This window comes from Sciurus vulgaris, assembly GCF_902686455.1.
Source record: "Sciurus vulgaris genome assembly, chromosome: 2".
In the NCBI taxonomy this organism is placed as follows: Eukaryota; Metazoa; Chordata; class Mammalia; order Rodentia; family Sciuridae; genus Sciurus; species Sciurus vulgaris.
The window spans coordinates 119,491,382-119,507,832 of NC_136462.1; the positions used below are offsets into that span (position 1 = coordinate 119,491,382).

General features: G+C 36.5%; 1 protein-coding gene and 1 long non-coding RNA gene across 12 annotated transcripts in view; one reads left to right on the forward strand and one right to left on the reverse strand.

Annotated features, from left to right (window-relative positions):
• NEO1 (neogenin 1) overlaps positions 1 to 16,451 on the forward strand; it is a 244,518-nt gene that overhangs the window by 53,394 nt on the left and 174,673 nt on the right. For all 11 annotated transcript variants that reach the window (XM_079125283.1, XM_079125292.1, XM_079125293.1 and 8 more), the window contains exon 2: positions 13,237 to 13,554. In XM_079125283.1, the coding sequence (XP_078981409.1) occupies positions 13,237 to 13,554 (318 nt within the window). The remainder of the gene's footprint in view (positions 1 to 13,236; positions 13,555 to 16,451) is intronic.
• The window catches only part of LOC306652479, a 73,619-nt gene that overhangs the window by 3,757 nt on the left and 53,411 nt on the right, over positions 1 to 16,451 (reverse strand). The window lies entirely within an intron of this gene.

The window sequence follows — 16,451 nt, forward strand, 5'->3', positions numbered from 1 at the left end:
ATAAGGTCATATTATTTTATGCATAATTTCCAAAATATGATTGATGAAAACTGAGGTCCTGGATTGTTAGCAGTTTTGGGGAGATGTTGTTGGCTTTATACTGTGAGGAGTTACTCTTTGCTGAAGGCCTGCCAAGCCGTGAGACAGATGCTTTATACCTATCCCCTGTCACCTTTACAGAAATTTTCTTGAAACGTGGTATGATTTAATCCGGTTTAATAGGGAAGAAATTTTAGACACAGAAATAACTAGCCTAGTAGAACTAGGATTCAAAATCATGTCTGTCTGACTTCATTTTCCATGTTTTTTTCCCCACTATCACTATGTCTATGTTTTTTCCTTTCCTTTTTTCTTTCTTTCTTATTTTCTTCCTTCCTTTTCTTTTTTCTTTCTTTCCTTCTTTCGTTCTCTAATGGGAGTGAGGGAGGAGAGGGAGAAGAGGAGGAGAAAGATTGAAAATTAAAGAAGAGAAAAGCACTGTTATTTATAATGTTTGTTGAATAAATTAATTCAGATTATTTTTATTTGGGGGAATGATTAGGAAGGTAGATGCTGTGCATGAAAACATATACCAAAGTTTACCATCCTACAGAAATTGAATTTCTCTACAGGACATTATGATCCTGAGCAAGCATTTCAGATCTAGCTTTTAGTCACTGTTTTTATGATATACTTTGTGTACCACAGTTTTTAAAAGCTATGCATTTATTAGACAAAGTGATCTAAACAATATTAATGATTAATTACATATTTTTCCCTAGGAGAGAGGTTTTGCAAGATTGAAAATAAGATAATGCGTTTGAGGTAAATTCAGACTGTGGAAGAATTAGTTGCACAGGGCAGGGAGGCTGAGCTCTGGAGCCTAGAATACTAATTGTTATGTAGCAAAGTGGCGGATAATTTATCAACTCTTAAATGTTGTCTCCTAGTAATTGATAACATGAATGCATTTAGTTGAGCTATTTGAATGTTATATTATTTTAATTTTTCCAGTTTTTCTACTTTAATTATAAACTGAGAACTTGAAGCAAGAGTTTGAACTACATTATGATAATCAACACTAAAGGATTAGGACACATGAGATGTAGGATTTATAGCCTGGATGGAATGAAATCGTCAGAAGAAATATGAAGACCTCTTACAATAGTATTTTAGTTTATAATAAATAGGTAATTTTCTTATAATGAAGAACATTAAACACAGTGATTTCATTTGTAGGTATACAAAAATTCTTTTCATTCTCTGCATTTCTGTTATTTTTTTATTCTTTTTTTTTAATGAAAAATCATAAATTTACATAGGGCAATGTTGTTTGATTCATTCTGTTATTTTTTTCCCTTCCCCCCTCCCCACCCACCCCTCTTGTCCCTCCATACATTCCTTTCTTCCTCCATTCTTACCACCCTCCTTATCCCTAACCCTAAACGTAACCCTAACCCTAACACTAACCCCTCCTACCCAACCCATATGTCCTCATCCGCTTATCAGCGAGATCATTCGTCCTTTAGTTTTTTGAGATTGGCTTATCTCACTTAGCATGATATCCTCCATTTTCATCCATTTGCCTGCGAATGCCATAATTTTGTCGTTCCTCATGGCGGAGTAATATTCCATTGTATATATATGCCACAGTTTCTTTATCCATTCATCAACTGAAGGGCATCTTGGTTGGTTCCACAATCTGGCTATAGTGAATTGAGCAGCTATGAACATTGATGTGGCTATATCTCTGTAGTATGCTGATTTTAAGTCCTTTGGGTATAGGCCAAGGAGTGGGATAGCTGGGTCAAATGGTGGTTCCATTCCAAGCTTTCTGAGGAATCTCCATACTGCTTTCCAGAGTGGCTGCACTAATTTGCAACCCCACCAGCAATGTATGAGTGTACCTTTTTCCCCACATCCTCGCCAAACCTATTGTTGCTTATGTTCTTGATAATCGCCATTCTAATTGGGGTGAGATGAAATCTTAGGGTAGTTTTGATTTGCATTTCTCTTATTACTAGAGATGTTGAACATTTTTTCATATATCTGTTGATTGCTTGTACATCTTCTTCTGTGAAGTGTCTGTTCATTTCCTTAGCCCATTTGTTGATTGGATTATTTGTACTCTTGGTGTAGAGTTTTTTGAGTTCTTTATAGATTCGGGATATTAGCGCTCTATCTGAAGTATGAGTGGCAAAGATATTCTCCCACTCTTTAGGCTCTCTCTTCACATTACTGATAGTTTCCTTTGCTGAGAGAAAGCTTTTTAGTTTGAATCTATCCCAGTTGTTGAGTCTAGGTTTTATTTCTTGTGCTATGGGAGTCCTGTTAAGGAAGTGTGCTCCTAAGCCAACAAGTTGAAGGTTTGGACCTACTTTTTCTTCTATAAGATGCAGGGTCTCTGGTCTGATTCTGAGGTCCTTGATCCATTTTGAGTTGAGTTTTGTGCAGGGTGAGAGATAGGGGTTTAATTTCATTCTGTTGCATATGGTTTTCCAGTTTTCCCAGCACCATTTGTTGAAGAGGCTATCTTTTCTCCATTGCATATTTTTGGCCCCTTTGTCTAGTATGAGAAAATTGTATTTATTTGGGTTTGTGTCCATGTCCTCTATTCTGTACCATTGATCTACCTGTCTATTATGGTACCAATACCATGCCGTTTTTGTTACTATTGCTTTGTAACAGAGTTGAAGATCTGGTATTGCGATACCCCCTGCTTCACTCTTTCTACTGAGGATTGCTTTAGCTATTCTGGGTTTCTTATTCTTCCAGATGAATTTCATAAATGCTTGCTCTATTTCTGTATGGTACATCATTGGGATTTTAATTGGAATTGCATTGAATCTATATAGCACTTTTGGTAGTATGGCCATTTTGACAATATTAATTCTTCCTATCCATGAACATGGGAGATCTTTCCATCTTCTAAGGTTTTCTTTACTTTCTTTCTTTCGTGTTCTGTAGTTCTCATTGTAGAGGTCTTTCACCTCTTTTGTGAGATTGATTCCCAAGTATTTTATTTTTTTCGAGGCTATTGTGAATGGGGTAGTTTTCCTAATTTCTCTTTCTGAAGAGTCATCACTTACCTATAAAAATGCATTGGATTTATGAGCATTGATCTTGTAACCTGCTACTTTACTGAATTCACTTATGAGTTCTAAGAGTTTTCTGGTGGAATTTCCAGGTTCCTCTAAATATATAATCATGTCATCAGCGAACAGGGATAGTTTGAGTTCCTCTTTTCCAATTCGTATCCCTTTAATTTCTTTGGTTTGTCTAATTGCTCTGGCTAGAGTCTCAAGAACAATGTTGAATAGAAGTGGTGAAAGAGGGCATCCCTGCCTTGTTCCAGTTTTTAGGGAGAATGCTTTCAGTTTTTCACCATTTAGAATGATATTGGCCATGGGCATAGCGTCGATGGCCTTCACAATGTTAAGGAATGATCCCTCTACCCCAGTTTTTTCTAGTGTTTTGAGCATGAAGTGATGCTGTATTTTATCGAATGCTTTTTCTGCATCTATTGAAATAATCATGTGATTCTTAACTTTTAGTCTGTTGATATGGTGAATGACATTTATTGATTTCCGGATGTTGAACCAACCTTGCATCCCTGGGATAAAACCCACTTGATCGTGGTGCACTATCTTTTTAATATATTTTTGTATGCGATTTGCTAAAATTTTGTTGAGAATTTTTGCGTCGATGTTCATTAAGGATATTGGTCTGAAATTTTCTTTCCTCGATGTATCTCTGTCTGGTTTAGGTATCAGGGTGATATTGGCTTCATAGAATGAGTTTGGGAGGGTTCCCTCCTCTTCTATTTCATGGAATACTTTGAGAAGTATTGGAATGAGCTCTTCTTTAAAGGTTTTGTAGAACTCGGCTGAGAACCCATCTGGTCCCGGACTTTTCTTTGTTGGTAGGCTTTTGATGACCTCTTCTGTTTCATTGCTTGAAATTGATTGATTTAAGTTGTGTATGTCCTACTCGTTCAGTTTAGGTAATTCATATGTCTCTAGAAACTTGTTGATGTCTTCGAGGTTTTCTGTTTTGTTGGGAGTATAGATTTTCAAAATAGCTTGTAATTATGTTTTGTATTTCACTCATGTCTGTTGTGATATTTCCTTGTTCATTCCCGAATTTTAGTAATTTGAGTTTTCTCCCTCTTTCTCTTTGTTGGCGTGGCTAAGGGTTTATCAATTTTGTTTATTTTTTCAAAGAACCAACTATTTATTTTGTTAATTTTTCTGATTGTTTCTTTTGTTTCAATTTCGTTGATTTCGGCTCTGATTTTAACTATTTCCTGTCTTCTACTACTTTTGGTGTTGGTCTGCTCTTCTTTTTCTAGGGCTTTGAGCTGTAGTGTTAAGTCGTTTATTTGTTGATTTCTACTTCTTTTGTTGAATGCGCCCCATGAAATTAATCTTCCTCTCAGTACTGTTTCATAGTGTTCCAGAGATTTTGATATGATGTGTCTTTGTTCTCATTTACTTCTAAGAATTTTTTTATTTCTCTCCTGATGTCTTCTGTTATCCATTCATCGTATAATAGTGTATTATTTAATCTCCAAGTATTGGAGAAGTTTCTGTTTTTTATTCTGTCATTTATTTCTAATTTCAGTCCATTATGATCTGATAGAGTACAAGGTAGTATCTCTATCTTCTTGTATTTGCTAACAGTAGCTTTGTGGCATAAAACATGGTCTATTTTAGAGAAGGATCCATGTGCTGCTGAGAAGAAAGTGTATTCGTTCTTTGTTGGATGGTATATTCTATATAAGTCGGTTAAGTCTAAATTGTTGATTGTGTTATTGAGATCTATGGTTTCTTTATTCAATTTTTGTTTGGACGATCTATCCAGCGGTGAGAGAGGTGTGTTAAAATCACCTGGTATTATTGTGTTGTGGTCTATTTGATTTCTGGAATTGAGAAGGATTTGTTTGACGTACATGGATGAGCCAATGTTCGAGGTGTAGATATTTATGATTGTTATGTCTTGCTGATTTATGCTTCCCTTAAGCAGTATGTAATGTCCTTCTTTATCCCTTCTGACTAGTTTTGGCTTGAAGTCCACATTATCTGAAATGAGGATGGATACTCCAGCTTTTTTGCTGTGTCCGTGTGCATGGTATGTTTTTTCCCATCCTTTCACCTTTAGTCTATGGGTATCTCTTTCTATGAGATGGGTCTCTTGCAGGCAGCATATTGTTGGATCTTTCTTTTTAATCCAATCTGCCAGTCTATGTCTTTTGATTGATGAGTTCAGGCCATTAACATTCAGGGTTATTATTGAGATATGATTTGTATTCCCAGTCATTTGACTCATTTTTGTTTTTTGACCTGATTTGGTTTCTCCTTTATTTGGCTATTCCTTTAGGCTAGTTCCTCCCGTTGCTGATTCACATCGTTGTTTTTCATCTCTTCCTCATGGAATATTTTGCTGAGAATGTTCTGTAATGCCGGCTTTCTTTTTGTAAATTCCTTTAGCTTTTGTTTATCATGGAAGGATCTTATCTCATCGTCAAATCTGAAAGTAAGTTTTGCTGGGTATAAAATTCTTGGTTGGCATCCATTTTCTTTCAGGGTTTGGTAAATGTTGTTCCAGGCCCTTCTAGCTTTTAGGGTCTGGATTGAAAAATCTGCTGATATTCTTATTGATTTCCCCCTGTGTGTAATCTGATTCTTTTCTCTCGCGGCCTTTAAAATTCTGTCTTTATTTTTAATGTTAGGTATTTTCATAATAATGTGCCTTGGTGTAGGTCTGTTGTAATTTTGCATATTTGGAGTCCTATAAGCCTCTTGTACTTGGTTTTCCATTTCATTCTTCAGATTTGGAAAATTTTCTGACATTATTTCATTGAATAGATTGTTCATTCCTTTGGTTTTTTTCTCTAAGCCTTCCTCAATCCCAATAATTCTTAAATTTGGCCTCTTCATGATATCCCATAATTCTTGTAGATTTCTTACCATCTTCTCTGTTTGGTCAACCTTGTTTTCAAGATTAAATATTTTGTCTTCAATGTCTGAGGTTTTGTCTTCCAGGTGATCTATCCTATTGGTTATGCTTTCTCTGGCATTTTTAACTTGGTTTATTGTTTCCTTCATTTCAAGGATTTGTTTGTTTTTTTTTGTTTTTTTTTTTTCAGTATCTCTAACTCTTTATTGAAATGCTCTTTTCTTCCCTTATTTGCTCTTTTAACTGTTGTTTGGTGCGTTCATTTAATGCCTGCATTTGTTCTTTCATCTCCTTGTTTGCTTCCCTGATTGTTTAATTATGTACATTCTGAACTCTCTTTCGGACATTTCTTCTGCTGTGCTGTCATTGGGTTTTATTGATATAGTATCTAGGTTTGTTTGGGACATTTTCTTCCCTTGTTTTCTCATATTGGTCAGATGTCAGTGGGACTCTGTGATATTGTAGATTTCCTCTATTGGCTTATAGTGTCCCTGTAGATTTCCAGTGTATCACCTACCAGCCTTCAGTAGCCAGAAGTCTTGGATTAATTTGATAATGCAGTGCTTCCGATGAACGCTGCCCCTAGCCCGCTACGGTTCCATGGAGAGAGACCTGGAGAGGTCTCTTGCTGCCCAGTTCTGGTCCCAGAGGCTGGTTGTAGGTCGGAGGTCTCCACTGGCTTGGGGACTTGTGGCTGGCTCTGTGTAGACAGGCTCTCACTGGGCTGTTTGCCCCGAGAAGCTAGCCTAGAGAGGCGCTTCCTGCCGGAGGGGGCTGGGCTGCTTGGGGAAGTCCCTGGCGCCCTGTGCTGGTCACTAAAGCAACCTGCGGGCGGGCTGGAGCTGGCAGCGGGGCGGGCCGGAGCTGGCCACGCTGCTTCTGTGCAGAAGGGCTCTCACTGGGGGGCCTGTTCCCCGAGGCTGGAGGACCTGTCCCTGTGGGAGAAGCCCACCGCCAGACTGCACAGAGCTGCCTGGGGAGACTCTCTATCTGCCCTGTCCTACTCTAATAAGCCACTCGAATCCGGGCCTGCCGTCCAGCTGAGCTTCGCTGGGTGGGGGAGACTCACCCCGTGGTTCTATTTTAGTCCGAGACTCTCAATGCCTCCCCTTCTTGAATTCTGGGTTCTGGGGCGACTGGAGTTGCAGTCACCCTCTAGTCCGCCATCTTGGATCACCCCGTGGAAAAAGCCTGCAGTTGGAGGGGGACAAGGCTGCCTGGAGAGGTCTCTGGCTGCCCAGCCCTGGTCCCAGAACCCGCTTTCGTGTCGGATGTCTCCGCTGGCTTGGGGACTTGTGGCTGGCTCTGCGTGGAGAGGCTCTCACTGGGTGGTCTGCCCCGGGAAGCTAGCCTAGAGAGGTGCTTCCCGCCGGAGGGGGCTGGGCTGCTTGGGGGAGTCCCTGGCGCCCTGTGCTGGTCTCTGAAGCAACCTGCGGGCGGGCCGGAGCTGGCAGCGGGGCGGCCAGAGCTGGCCGCGCTGCTTCTGTGCAGAAGGGCTCTCACTGGGGAGCCTGCTCTGCGAGGCTGGAGGACCTGTCCCTGTGGGAGGAGCCCACCACAGAGTGCACAGAGCTGCCTGGGGGAGACGCTATCTGCCCTGTCCTACTCTAATAAGCCACTCGAATCTGGGCCTGCCGCCCAGCTGAGCTTCGCTGGGTGGGGGAGACTCACCCCGTGGTTCTATTTTAGTCCGAGTCTCTCAGTGCCTCCCCTTCTTGAATCCTGGGTTCTGGGGCGACTGAAGATGCAGTCACCCTCTAGTCCGCCATCTTGGATTGCCTGCATTTCTGTTATTTAACTTTAAACCTCTTTGGCCAGTGGGGCAGATAGATTTTATTTCTGCTGATATTCAAAACCATGTTATATCTTTACTTGTTGTACAATAAATTTTAGAATTATTATTGACCTCACAAGATGTATAGTGAGTGATGGTGATTTGTCGATATTTGGGGGATGTGGTTTACAACTGAAAGAAGTTCCCTGTGGTTATTTTCCTTTTAGAAGATGGAATTCTATCAAGAGGTGTGAAGTATTCTATCAAAAAGTGAGGACTAATCTATCAAGAAGTGAGCTACTCCATTAAGAAGTGAGAAATTTGCAGAGACTTGGGAATATATCAGGCCGGATCATTAAGCGTATTTCAGGATAATTTGTCAGTGATTCTGGCCGTAATAAACAAGTATTAAGCAAACCTACATAGATAGGGAATCTGGACTCTGGTGAGAAATGAAGGACAGATATTTATATGAAGTTAGCTAGGGAGCATCTATAACCCTCCTGCTATGACAAAGAAAAAGTGGTTAAAGAAAACAAAGGATTGTCTAACTGATTTTTATCATGAAACTATTTTATATACATGGAGATTTGTGTCCCTTCTATCCGTACTCTTCCAGTAACCTGTGTTAACTATCTGATACGCACTTTCCTACTTATTGTGATGCTCACATAATCATATGCATATGACATTATCTCATTTATACTCATTGGCATTTTTGGTTTATCACAGAACTTATTCCAGATCAACAAATATAGCACATTTTTTATGGATAGTCTAAGGCAGGCAGGAATCATTGAACTATAGTTAATGGATCAAATCCATCCTACCACATATTTTTGTAAATAAAGACATCAAAATATAGCCTTACACATTTTTCTGTTGAGTGGTTTAAACTTTTAAATTCTTTATTTGTTATAGGTGACACAGTTCATTATCTGCTTTACTTCAATATTTTGTCATAAAAAAGTATATGCATTTGTGTTTTAAATGCAGTAAAGTGAAGTTCATCTGTTTTTTCTTTTCTAGCTGTGAGCTGTTCTATTTTGATTTAAAAGGTTGTCTAATTCCAGGACTGTTCTCCTATTTTCCTAAAATTTCTTCTAAGATTTTTATTACCTACTTTTTTTTATATGTCCGGAATGCATTCTTATGTATGTATTCAGAGGCATTATAGTATAGTGGTTAAAATCACAGACTGGGCTGGGGCTGTAGCTCAGTGGTAGAGAACTTGTCTCTAATGAATGAGGCACTGGGTTCAATCCTCAGCACCACATAAAATAGATAGATAGATAAAGATATTGTGTCCATCTACAACTAAAAGAAAAAATAATAAAAATAAAACACAAATCTGGTTCTGTTGTTACCGTTGTGACCTTCTACAAGTTACTTTTAGCATTTTTGTGCTTTAATTTTTCTCTCCCAAATGGGAATGATATAGGACCTATCTCATCAGGTAGTAATGAAGCTGAAATGAATGGTTGGTTATGTACAAAGTGTTTCAGATAGTATCTGGTACGTGGAAACATAAATCTTGACTATTATCTGTTGTGAGTATGTATCTCATTTTTCTCCCATATCACTAGGATAATAACAGTTGTCCTAAGAACATTTATTGAATAGTTCATTCTTTTCCCCAGTTGATTTAAAATGTCATCTCTTGTACACTGAGTTTTTAAATATGTACTTGTCTATTTTTAGGCTTTATAGCCTGTTTAATGACTCTTTTTATCCCTTGTTTAAGAACCATAATGACTTACTTTAGTTTTATAAATGCTGTTAACTGATGAGTGAAGTTCCTTTACTTTATTCTACAAAATTATTTTGGCTTTTCTTGACTTTCTTTTGCTCTGTGTGTGTGTGTCTGTGTTTTACTGGAGATTTTACTCAGGAGTGCTGTACTACTGAGATATACTCTTAGCCCTTTTAAAAATTTTTATTTTGAGTCAGGGTTTCTCTAAGTTGCCAGCACTGACCTTGAACTTGGGGTCTTCCTGCCCTTAACCTCGGAGTTGCTGGGATTATAGGCATGCACCATGGAGCCCAGCTCTTCCATATAAATTTTTAAAAACTCATCAGAATTTGTATAAACCCTGTTTGTTATTAAATCTTAGCATGGGAGAGAGTGATATAATTGGTTAGTGTTAGGACAGAACCTATGATCTTATTAATACTTTGACTCGTGGAAGTTTTTAGAAATTATCTGGTTATATAATCTAGAGGTTGGTATTATCCACTGTGTTAGGTAGATGCTGGGAATATGGTTGAATAAAAACACTGTAAAAAGCTATACCTTTAGCCCATAGTTCACAAACTGTACCCTGAGGTACCTACCATAGGGTACCTCAGAAAACTTCCAGGGTTAACTCAAACTTTCTAGGGAAACAGTAAGATCTGTTTAATACTGCATACTTCTAGCTCAAGGTGCTTTGAGTATTGTATTGTCTTACCTTCTTTTCATTGCTGTGATGCTTTGTGAAGTTTGGCTTTTGATGATAACTGTGATAAGAAGAAAGTGTCATATAAAACTCATTGTGGAACAGGAAATGTGTATGGCAGTATCTAATATAATTCCTAAATTTGAGAAGTTGTGTAATGCCCCATAGGTGCATGCATTCCACAATAACTAATTGTGGTTATTTAAATATGAAATTAAAGTTATTTTTTCAGTTGATGTGTATTAGTTTTTCAGAAGGTTACTAACTTGTTAGGACAGAAATATTTATTCATTTGTATGCACCTAACTTCATTTCATTTTTTATTCTTATTAGTTACAAGACTTTAGAATGTATTTTGACATATTATACACATATGGAGTATAACTTCTCATTCTTGTTGAACATGATGTAGAATGACATTGGTCATGTAATCATATATGTATATAGGAAAGTAATGGATTCATTCTATAATCTCTCGTATTCCCATTCCCCCTTCCTTCCCTTCATTTCTCTTTGTCTAATTCAAAGTACTTCTGTTCTTCCCCACCCTGCAACCCCCTTATTGTGAGTTAGCATCAGAGAGAACATTGGGTCTTTGGTTTTGGGGGATTGGCTTATTCCACTTGGCATGATAGTCTCCAGTTCATTTACAGGCAAATGCCATAATTTCATTTCTCTTTATGGATAAGTAGTATTCCATTGCGTGTATGTGTACACACACACACACACACACACACACACACACACACACACATTTTCTTTATCCATTCATCTGTTGAAGGGCACCTAGTTTGGCTATTGTGAAATGAGCTACTGTAAACATTGATGTGGCTGAGTCACTGTAGTAGGACCTAATTATTAAATAAATGGAACTGTTAGATTTTTCTTTTGGCCTAGGGAATTTGTGAACAAAAGTACTTAGAAAATGAGCATCAGGAACCAAGAAAGTTTGAGAACCTCTTTGCCTTAACAAATAAATTATTACTCTTTAAAGATTAAGAATGTTCAAGGTGTCGTTTGGGGTAAAGGATATGCCATGCTTGCATGGACAGGGTGAACTAATTTTGCTGGGTGAAAGGGAGAGACAGCACTTCAGCAAAAGTTGGTTAAGCTGGCCAGGTCACATAGTGGAGGTTCACTTAAGGAGTTCCTTTAGACTTTCATGTAAAAGGCAGTGGTAAGCCTTTTGAGGGGTTTTAAGTGAAGAGAGAATATCTTAGATCATTGCCCTCCTACTGGGGGCAATAAAATACAAAATGAAATCCATAAGTATTTAAGTAATGCTGTATTCTAAGTAATATAGGGTGAAATTTTGTTTTGTAAAATTTTGAAATGCCATTATTTTCAAAGCCATTTTGTAAAGCTTTCCTATGAGTATAATTTTACCTTAATTTTTTGACCATATGTAGTTTTTTGTTCAAATTGGTTTTTAACAGGTATGGATTTTTAAAATGAAAAAATAAAAGCAAGACAGAATATTAAACTGTAATACATTTAAATGGCATAATATTTTGCTATTTTTAAATGGCAAAAAGTTTGAATTTCTAAAAAAGTATTGGGTTTTGTTTATTAATATCTGTAATAAAATACTTGAAATAGTTAATTTGCACATTTTGACTGCCAATCTAATACATTTCTTTTAAGTTCTTTATTGTTTAAATTCAAGTGTCATCATAAAGATGTAGTTATACAGGAAAGATGGAAAAAGAACCATGATTTAAACTATCATGTTGTACTTCTCTTGCTTACATTTTGATTTATTTTACTATAGTACCAGTAGATAAATACAATATAAAAATTTTAATAGTAAGAAGAAAAAATAATGGTTACTTTTGAAAAAATTCTTACACTCATTTTTCAAGAGTTTTAGGACTTGACAAATGTATTTCATCATCATCAATTGGGGATGAAGATAATAAAGTCTTTTCTGACATCCCTTTGTTATGCTTAGCGGTGGAATGATAAGTCTGAGTTTGGAATTGGAATTTGCTTATTGCTATAAGCAGTTGAATATTAAATAATGAATATCATTCCTTCCTTTTGCCACTGTATTTCACACTTTTTAGAACTAGTTACTCGTTTTATAATTAAAAATCAAAGTCATTCTTAAATTTGTAATGTAAATTATAAATAAAGGAATGAGTATATGTATTTGAGAAACAGTCTTACTGTCATTTGTTAGACTAGGCTTCTCTGATGAAGAAACCTGATTATGATTTGTGCTGTTTATAGGCAGGGTAGTCAGTATTTCTTTCTTTCTTTCTTTCTTTTTTTTTTTAAGAAAAAAGGTAAAGCTCTAAGTTGGAAAGCTTTTCCTGACTGAGATAAAGTTTATAGCAAATGTTTTCTTTAAATTTTGTTCTTCTCCATAATTAAAGAATTGATCAGAGACTTAGAAAAATTACTGATCCATCCTGTGTTTTTTTACATCAAAATGAATTTTAGATGAAAATTAAATGTAGAAAGTGAAACCACAAAATTAATAGAAGCAAGACTAAAATTTTTTAAAATCTTGGGATTATAAAAAAGTCTAGCAGATTTAATTTTATGTAGTTTATAATTTATTATTTTCTTATAAGAAAAATTATAAGGCCAAATAGAAAAAGGATATTTTCAAAACATGACAGCCATGACAAAAGTTTGCCTTTAATCAATAGAAAAAAATAATCTACTAGAAAAATGTGCAAGATCTATAAATAGTGAATTTATGAACAGAATATAGGTAGCCAGTAAACATAAAAAGTTAATCATTTCAATTTTCTGCTTCCTGTTCTATAGAAAATTTCACTTTACATAAAGCAGTTTTAAATATTTGTAAATCCATTGTGGAGTTTGAAATAAAACTTTTAATAGTTACATCATTTAAGAATACTTATCTCAAATAGAAGGATTTTCTTTTTTGGATGTTCTAAATGAGTCAAGTAGCGAGAAGTAAATTTTGCTCATTAGATATTCATAGTAAAGTGATTCTGTTTCATACCTAAAGAACATAAGTATTTAAAATAATTTTTGAACAAGTTTTAGTTTCTTACAGAAGTGGTAGGAGGAAGTTTTGCCTAACTTTGTTCTTTTTCTTTTTTCTTGTAGGTGCCAGCATTCGAACATTCACTCCATTTTATTTTCTGGTGGAACCAGTGGATACACTCTCAGTTAGAGGCTCCTCTGTTATATTAAATTGTTCAGCATACTCTGAACCTTCTCCAAAAATCGAATGGAAAAAAGATGGAACTTTTTTAAACTTAGTATCAGATGATCGACGCCAACTTCTTCCAGATGGATCTTTATTTATCAGCAATGTGGTGCATTCCAAACACAATAAACCTGATGAGGGTTATTATCAGTGTGTGGCCACTGTTGATAGTCTTGGAACTATTGTCAGCAGAACAGCCAAGCTCACAGTAGCAGGTAAGTTTTGTTAAGTTTGTTAAGTTTGCTTGCATTTTCAAATTTTTGTAAAGGATAAATCTAAATAAAACCAGCATTTTCTTGGAGTTTTCATTTAATTGATAACAGATCATTTAACAAATATCAACTCTGCATATACCATGGGTATAGGACTATGCTAGGGGCTTGCTCAGTTCTGTATGGAATAAACTAGTATTTTTCAACTTACCTTTTTTTTTGAACTGGGGATTGAATCCAGGGGTGCTTAACCACATCCCCAGCCCATTTTTATCTTTTATTTTGAGTCAGGGTCTTGCTAAGTTACTTAGGTCCTTGCTAAGTTGCCAAAGCTATCTTTGAACTTGCTTTCCTCCTGCCTCAGCCTCCTAAGCCACTGGGATCAGGGTTGTACAACCACATCTGCCTCAACTTGTCTCATGGTATAGTTAGTATTAGAGGTACTGAACAGTTTTGTTTTGTTTTTTAATTTATAACTTGGAAATGACAGAAGCTATATAGAAAAACTGAATCACTTTGATAGCGACTTTTATCCTACCCAGCATAATCATTTGGGATAGTTTTCTAAAACTTATAGTAAGGCCAGAATCCTAGTGCCTTTATGCCTTAACCAAGGAATGGGCATATAATTAATTAATTAAAAATTTATAGCATACATGCACACACACACACACACACACACACGTGTATATATTAAGGTAAAGAGCAGAAAGTTGTAAAGAGAGGAATATTTACTCCCTTTTGGAACATCCTTATTTGAATAATGATGAAAAGTGTAATAATTAAGAATCTAGAGGAATAAGATGTGGTTCCTAAACTTAGATATAGTGTTCCTTCAGTTGAGTACCAAATGAAATAGTTTTTGTGACGGGCCATATTGTAGAAAATGGAATTTTCTGTAAATCCTGTATTTACTCTCACTTGGTGAAATGCTAGCTTGTGAGAATGCAATCTGATTGAGACAGTAGTCTCCTATGTCTTTCCCTCTTCAGAGTTAGAATTGCTAATCTACTCATTCCTCAGTGTATTGCTCATTCATTCAGACGATGATACCTCTTTTTGTCTTTGGCGTTAAATACTCAAAGTTGAATTTGGGTATGACAATAAAGACACTGTAATTATTCCATAATCACAGATTGAGGATGGAAAAATAAGAGAAAAAAACTGGACTGGCTTGACAATTTTCCATTTTCCTCCTTTCTCCCATCCTCCCTTTCTCTTACCCATCTGCCATGCTTTCTCCAATATGTGTGAATAAACTAGCATAATGACTTCTACAGTGTCATTTAGGCCAGGCTTCTGGTTATCATTTATGTTCTTAAATATCTGTTATCTGAATTTTACTCATTACTCCTTCCTCTCAACTGTCCCCTACATCTCATTACCAAATCCACTGAATTCTGCCTCCTAATTTTTCTGTATTGATACACTTTCTTCTTCCTGAGGCTGCTCCTTAATTACCTACTTGTACCTACTTGTGTGCCATCTCATTCTTCCTTCTGCCTATCTGGTCTCCACACTGTGGTCAGAGCACTTTCTTGCCTTTCAGTGGTTCCTTGGTCCTCTAACACTGTTATTATCTCAACCCTTTAACAGCAGGCCTCTTGGTTCCTTTTTCAAGCTGGTACCCATTTCTCCAGACTAATTTCTCATCACTTTACCCCTGACACCACTGGTACTGCCACACTGTTCTCATCACAGCTTTAGCACTGGCAGTACTGAGTGTTTTGATTTTCATTTATTCTTTTCATTTTATTCTCTGCCTACTGACCTTTGCTCATGGTGGTTCTGTCCTTTATTTATTTATTCATTTTTGGTCTGTTTTCTACCAGATTTAGCTCTCATGTTCTTCAGAAACATTTTTTGACACAGTATCTTAGCAGGCAGTTTTAATGCAATCCCTAGCACAGGGGAGGGAGGAGGAGTGGGAGAGGGGTGGGGAGACTTCTATGGTCACTGTACACAGGTTACACAGGGTTCTCTAGGAGAGTCACTTAACCCCCTCTTGGCCTGGATATAGCTAAGGGATGAGTAGAAGTGCTTTTTAATAGTTGCATAGTATGTATTGTATTTGTGATTTACTCTGTCATTTTTTGATGAATGATATGTGTATTAAAATTTTTGGATGTTATAGGCAATATTGTAGTGAACTGCTTTCTGCTTTTTGCAAATCTTTATAAACCAGATTACTAAAATTTGATTGCTGGATCATAGGGTATCTTGTTTGTGTGTGGATGTATAATTGAAAAAGGTACTAGTTTGTCATTTCACCAAAATGTTAACCATAGAGTTACCATATGACCTAGCAGTTCCACTCCTAGGTATCTGTTCAAGAGAAATAAAAAGATATGTCCACACAACAATTTGCACATGACTCTTCATAGCAGCATTAGTCTTAATAACACAAAAGGGGAAATAACCTAAGTGTCTATCAAGTGGTGAATGAGTAATCAGAGTCTGGTAGGTTCATACAATGAAATATTCTTGAGCAGTAAGAAGAAATGAAGTCCTAATATGTATGACTCATGTATGAACTAAGAATATTATGCTGGGTTAAAGAAGGAAGTCATAAAGGACCACATATTATATGATCTCATATATACGAGTTGTCTAGAATAGGCAAATTTGTACAGATGGAAGGTAGATAAAGCCATTTTCTAGGGCTGACCTAGGATGGTGGAGTAGTGATGAGGAAATGAGGAGTGGGTACAAGTTTTCTTCTAGAAATGATAAAAGGGTTTTGAAATTAGGTTATGTGAATGGGTATACAACTCTTCTATATGAAAAATTCATTGAATTTTGTATTTTAAGTGGTGAACTTTATGGTATGTAAATCGTAAATTAGTAAGACAATTTTTTAAAATGATACTGTCAAATTTCCCTTCTAAAAGACTCTCTGT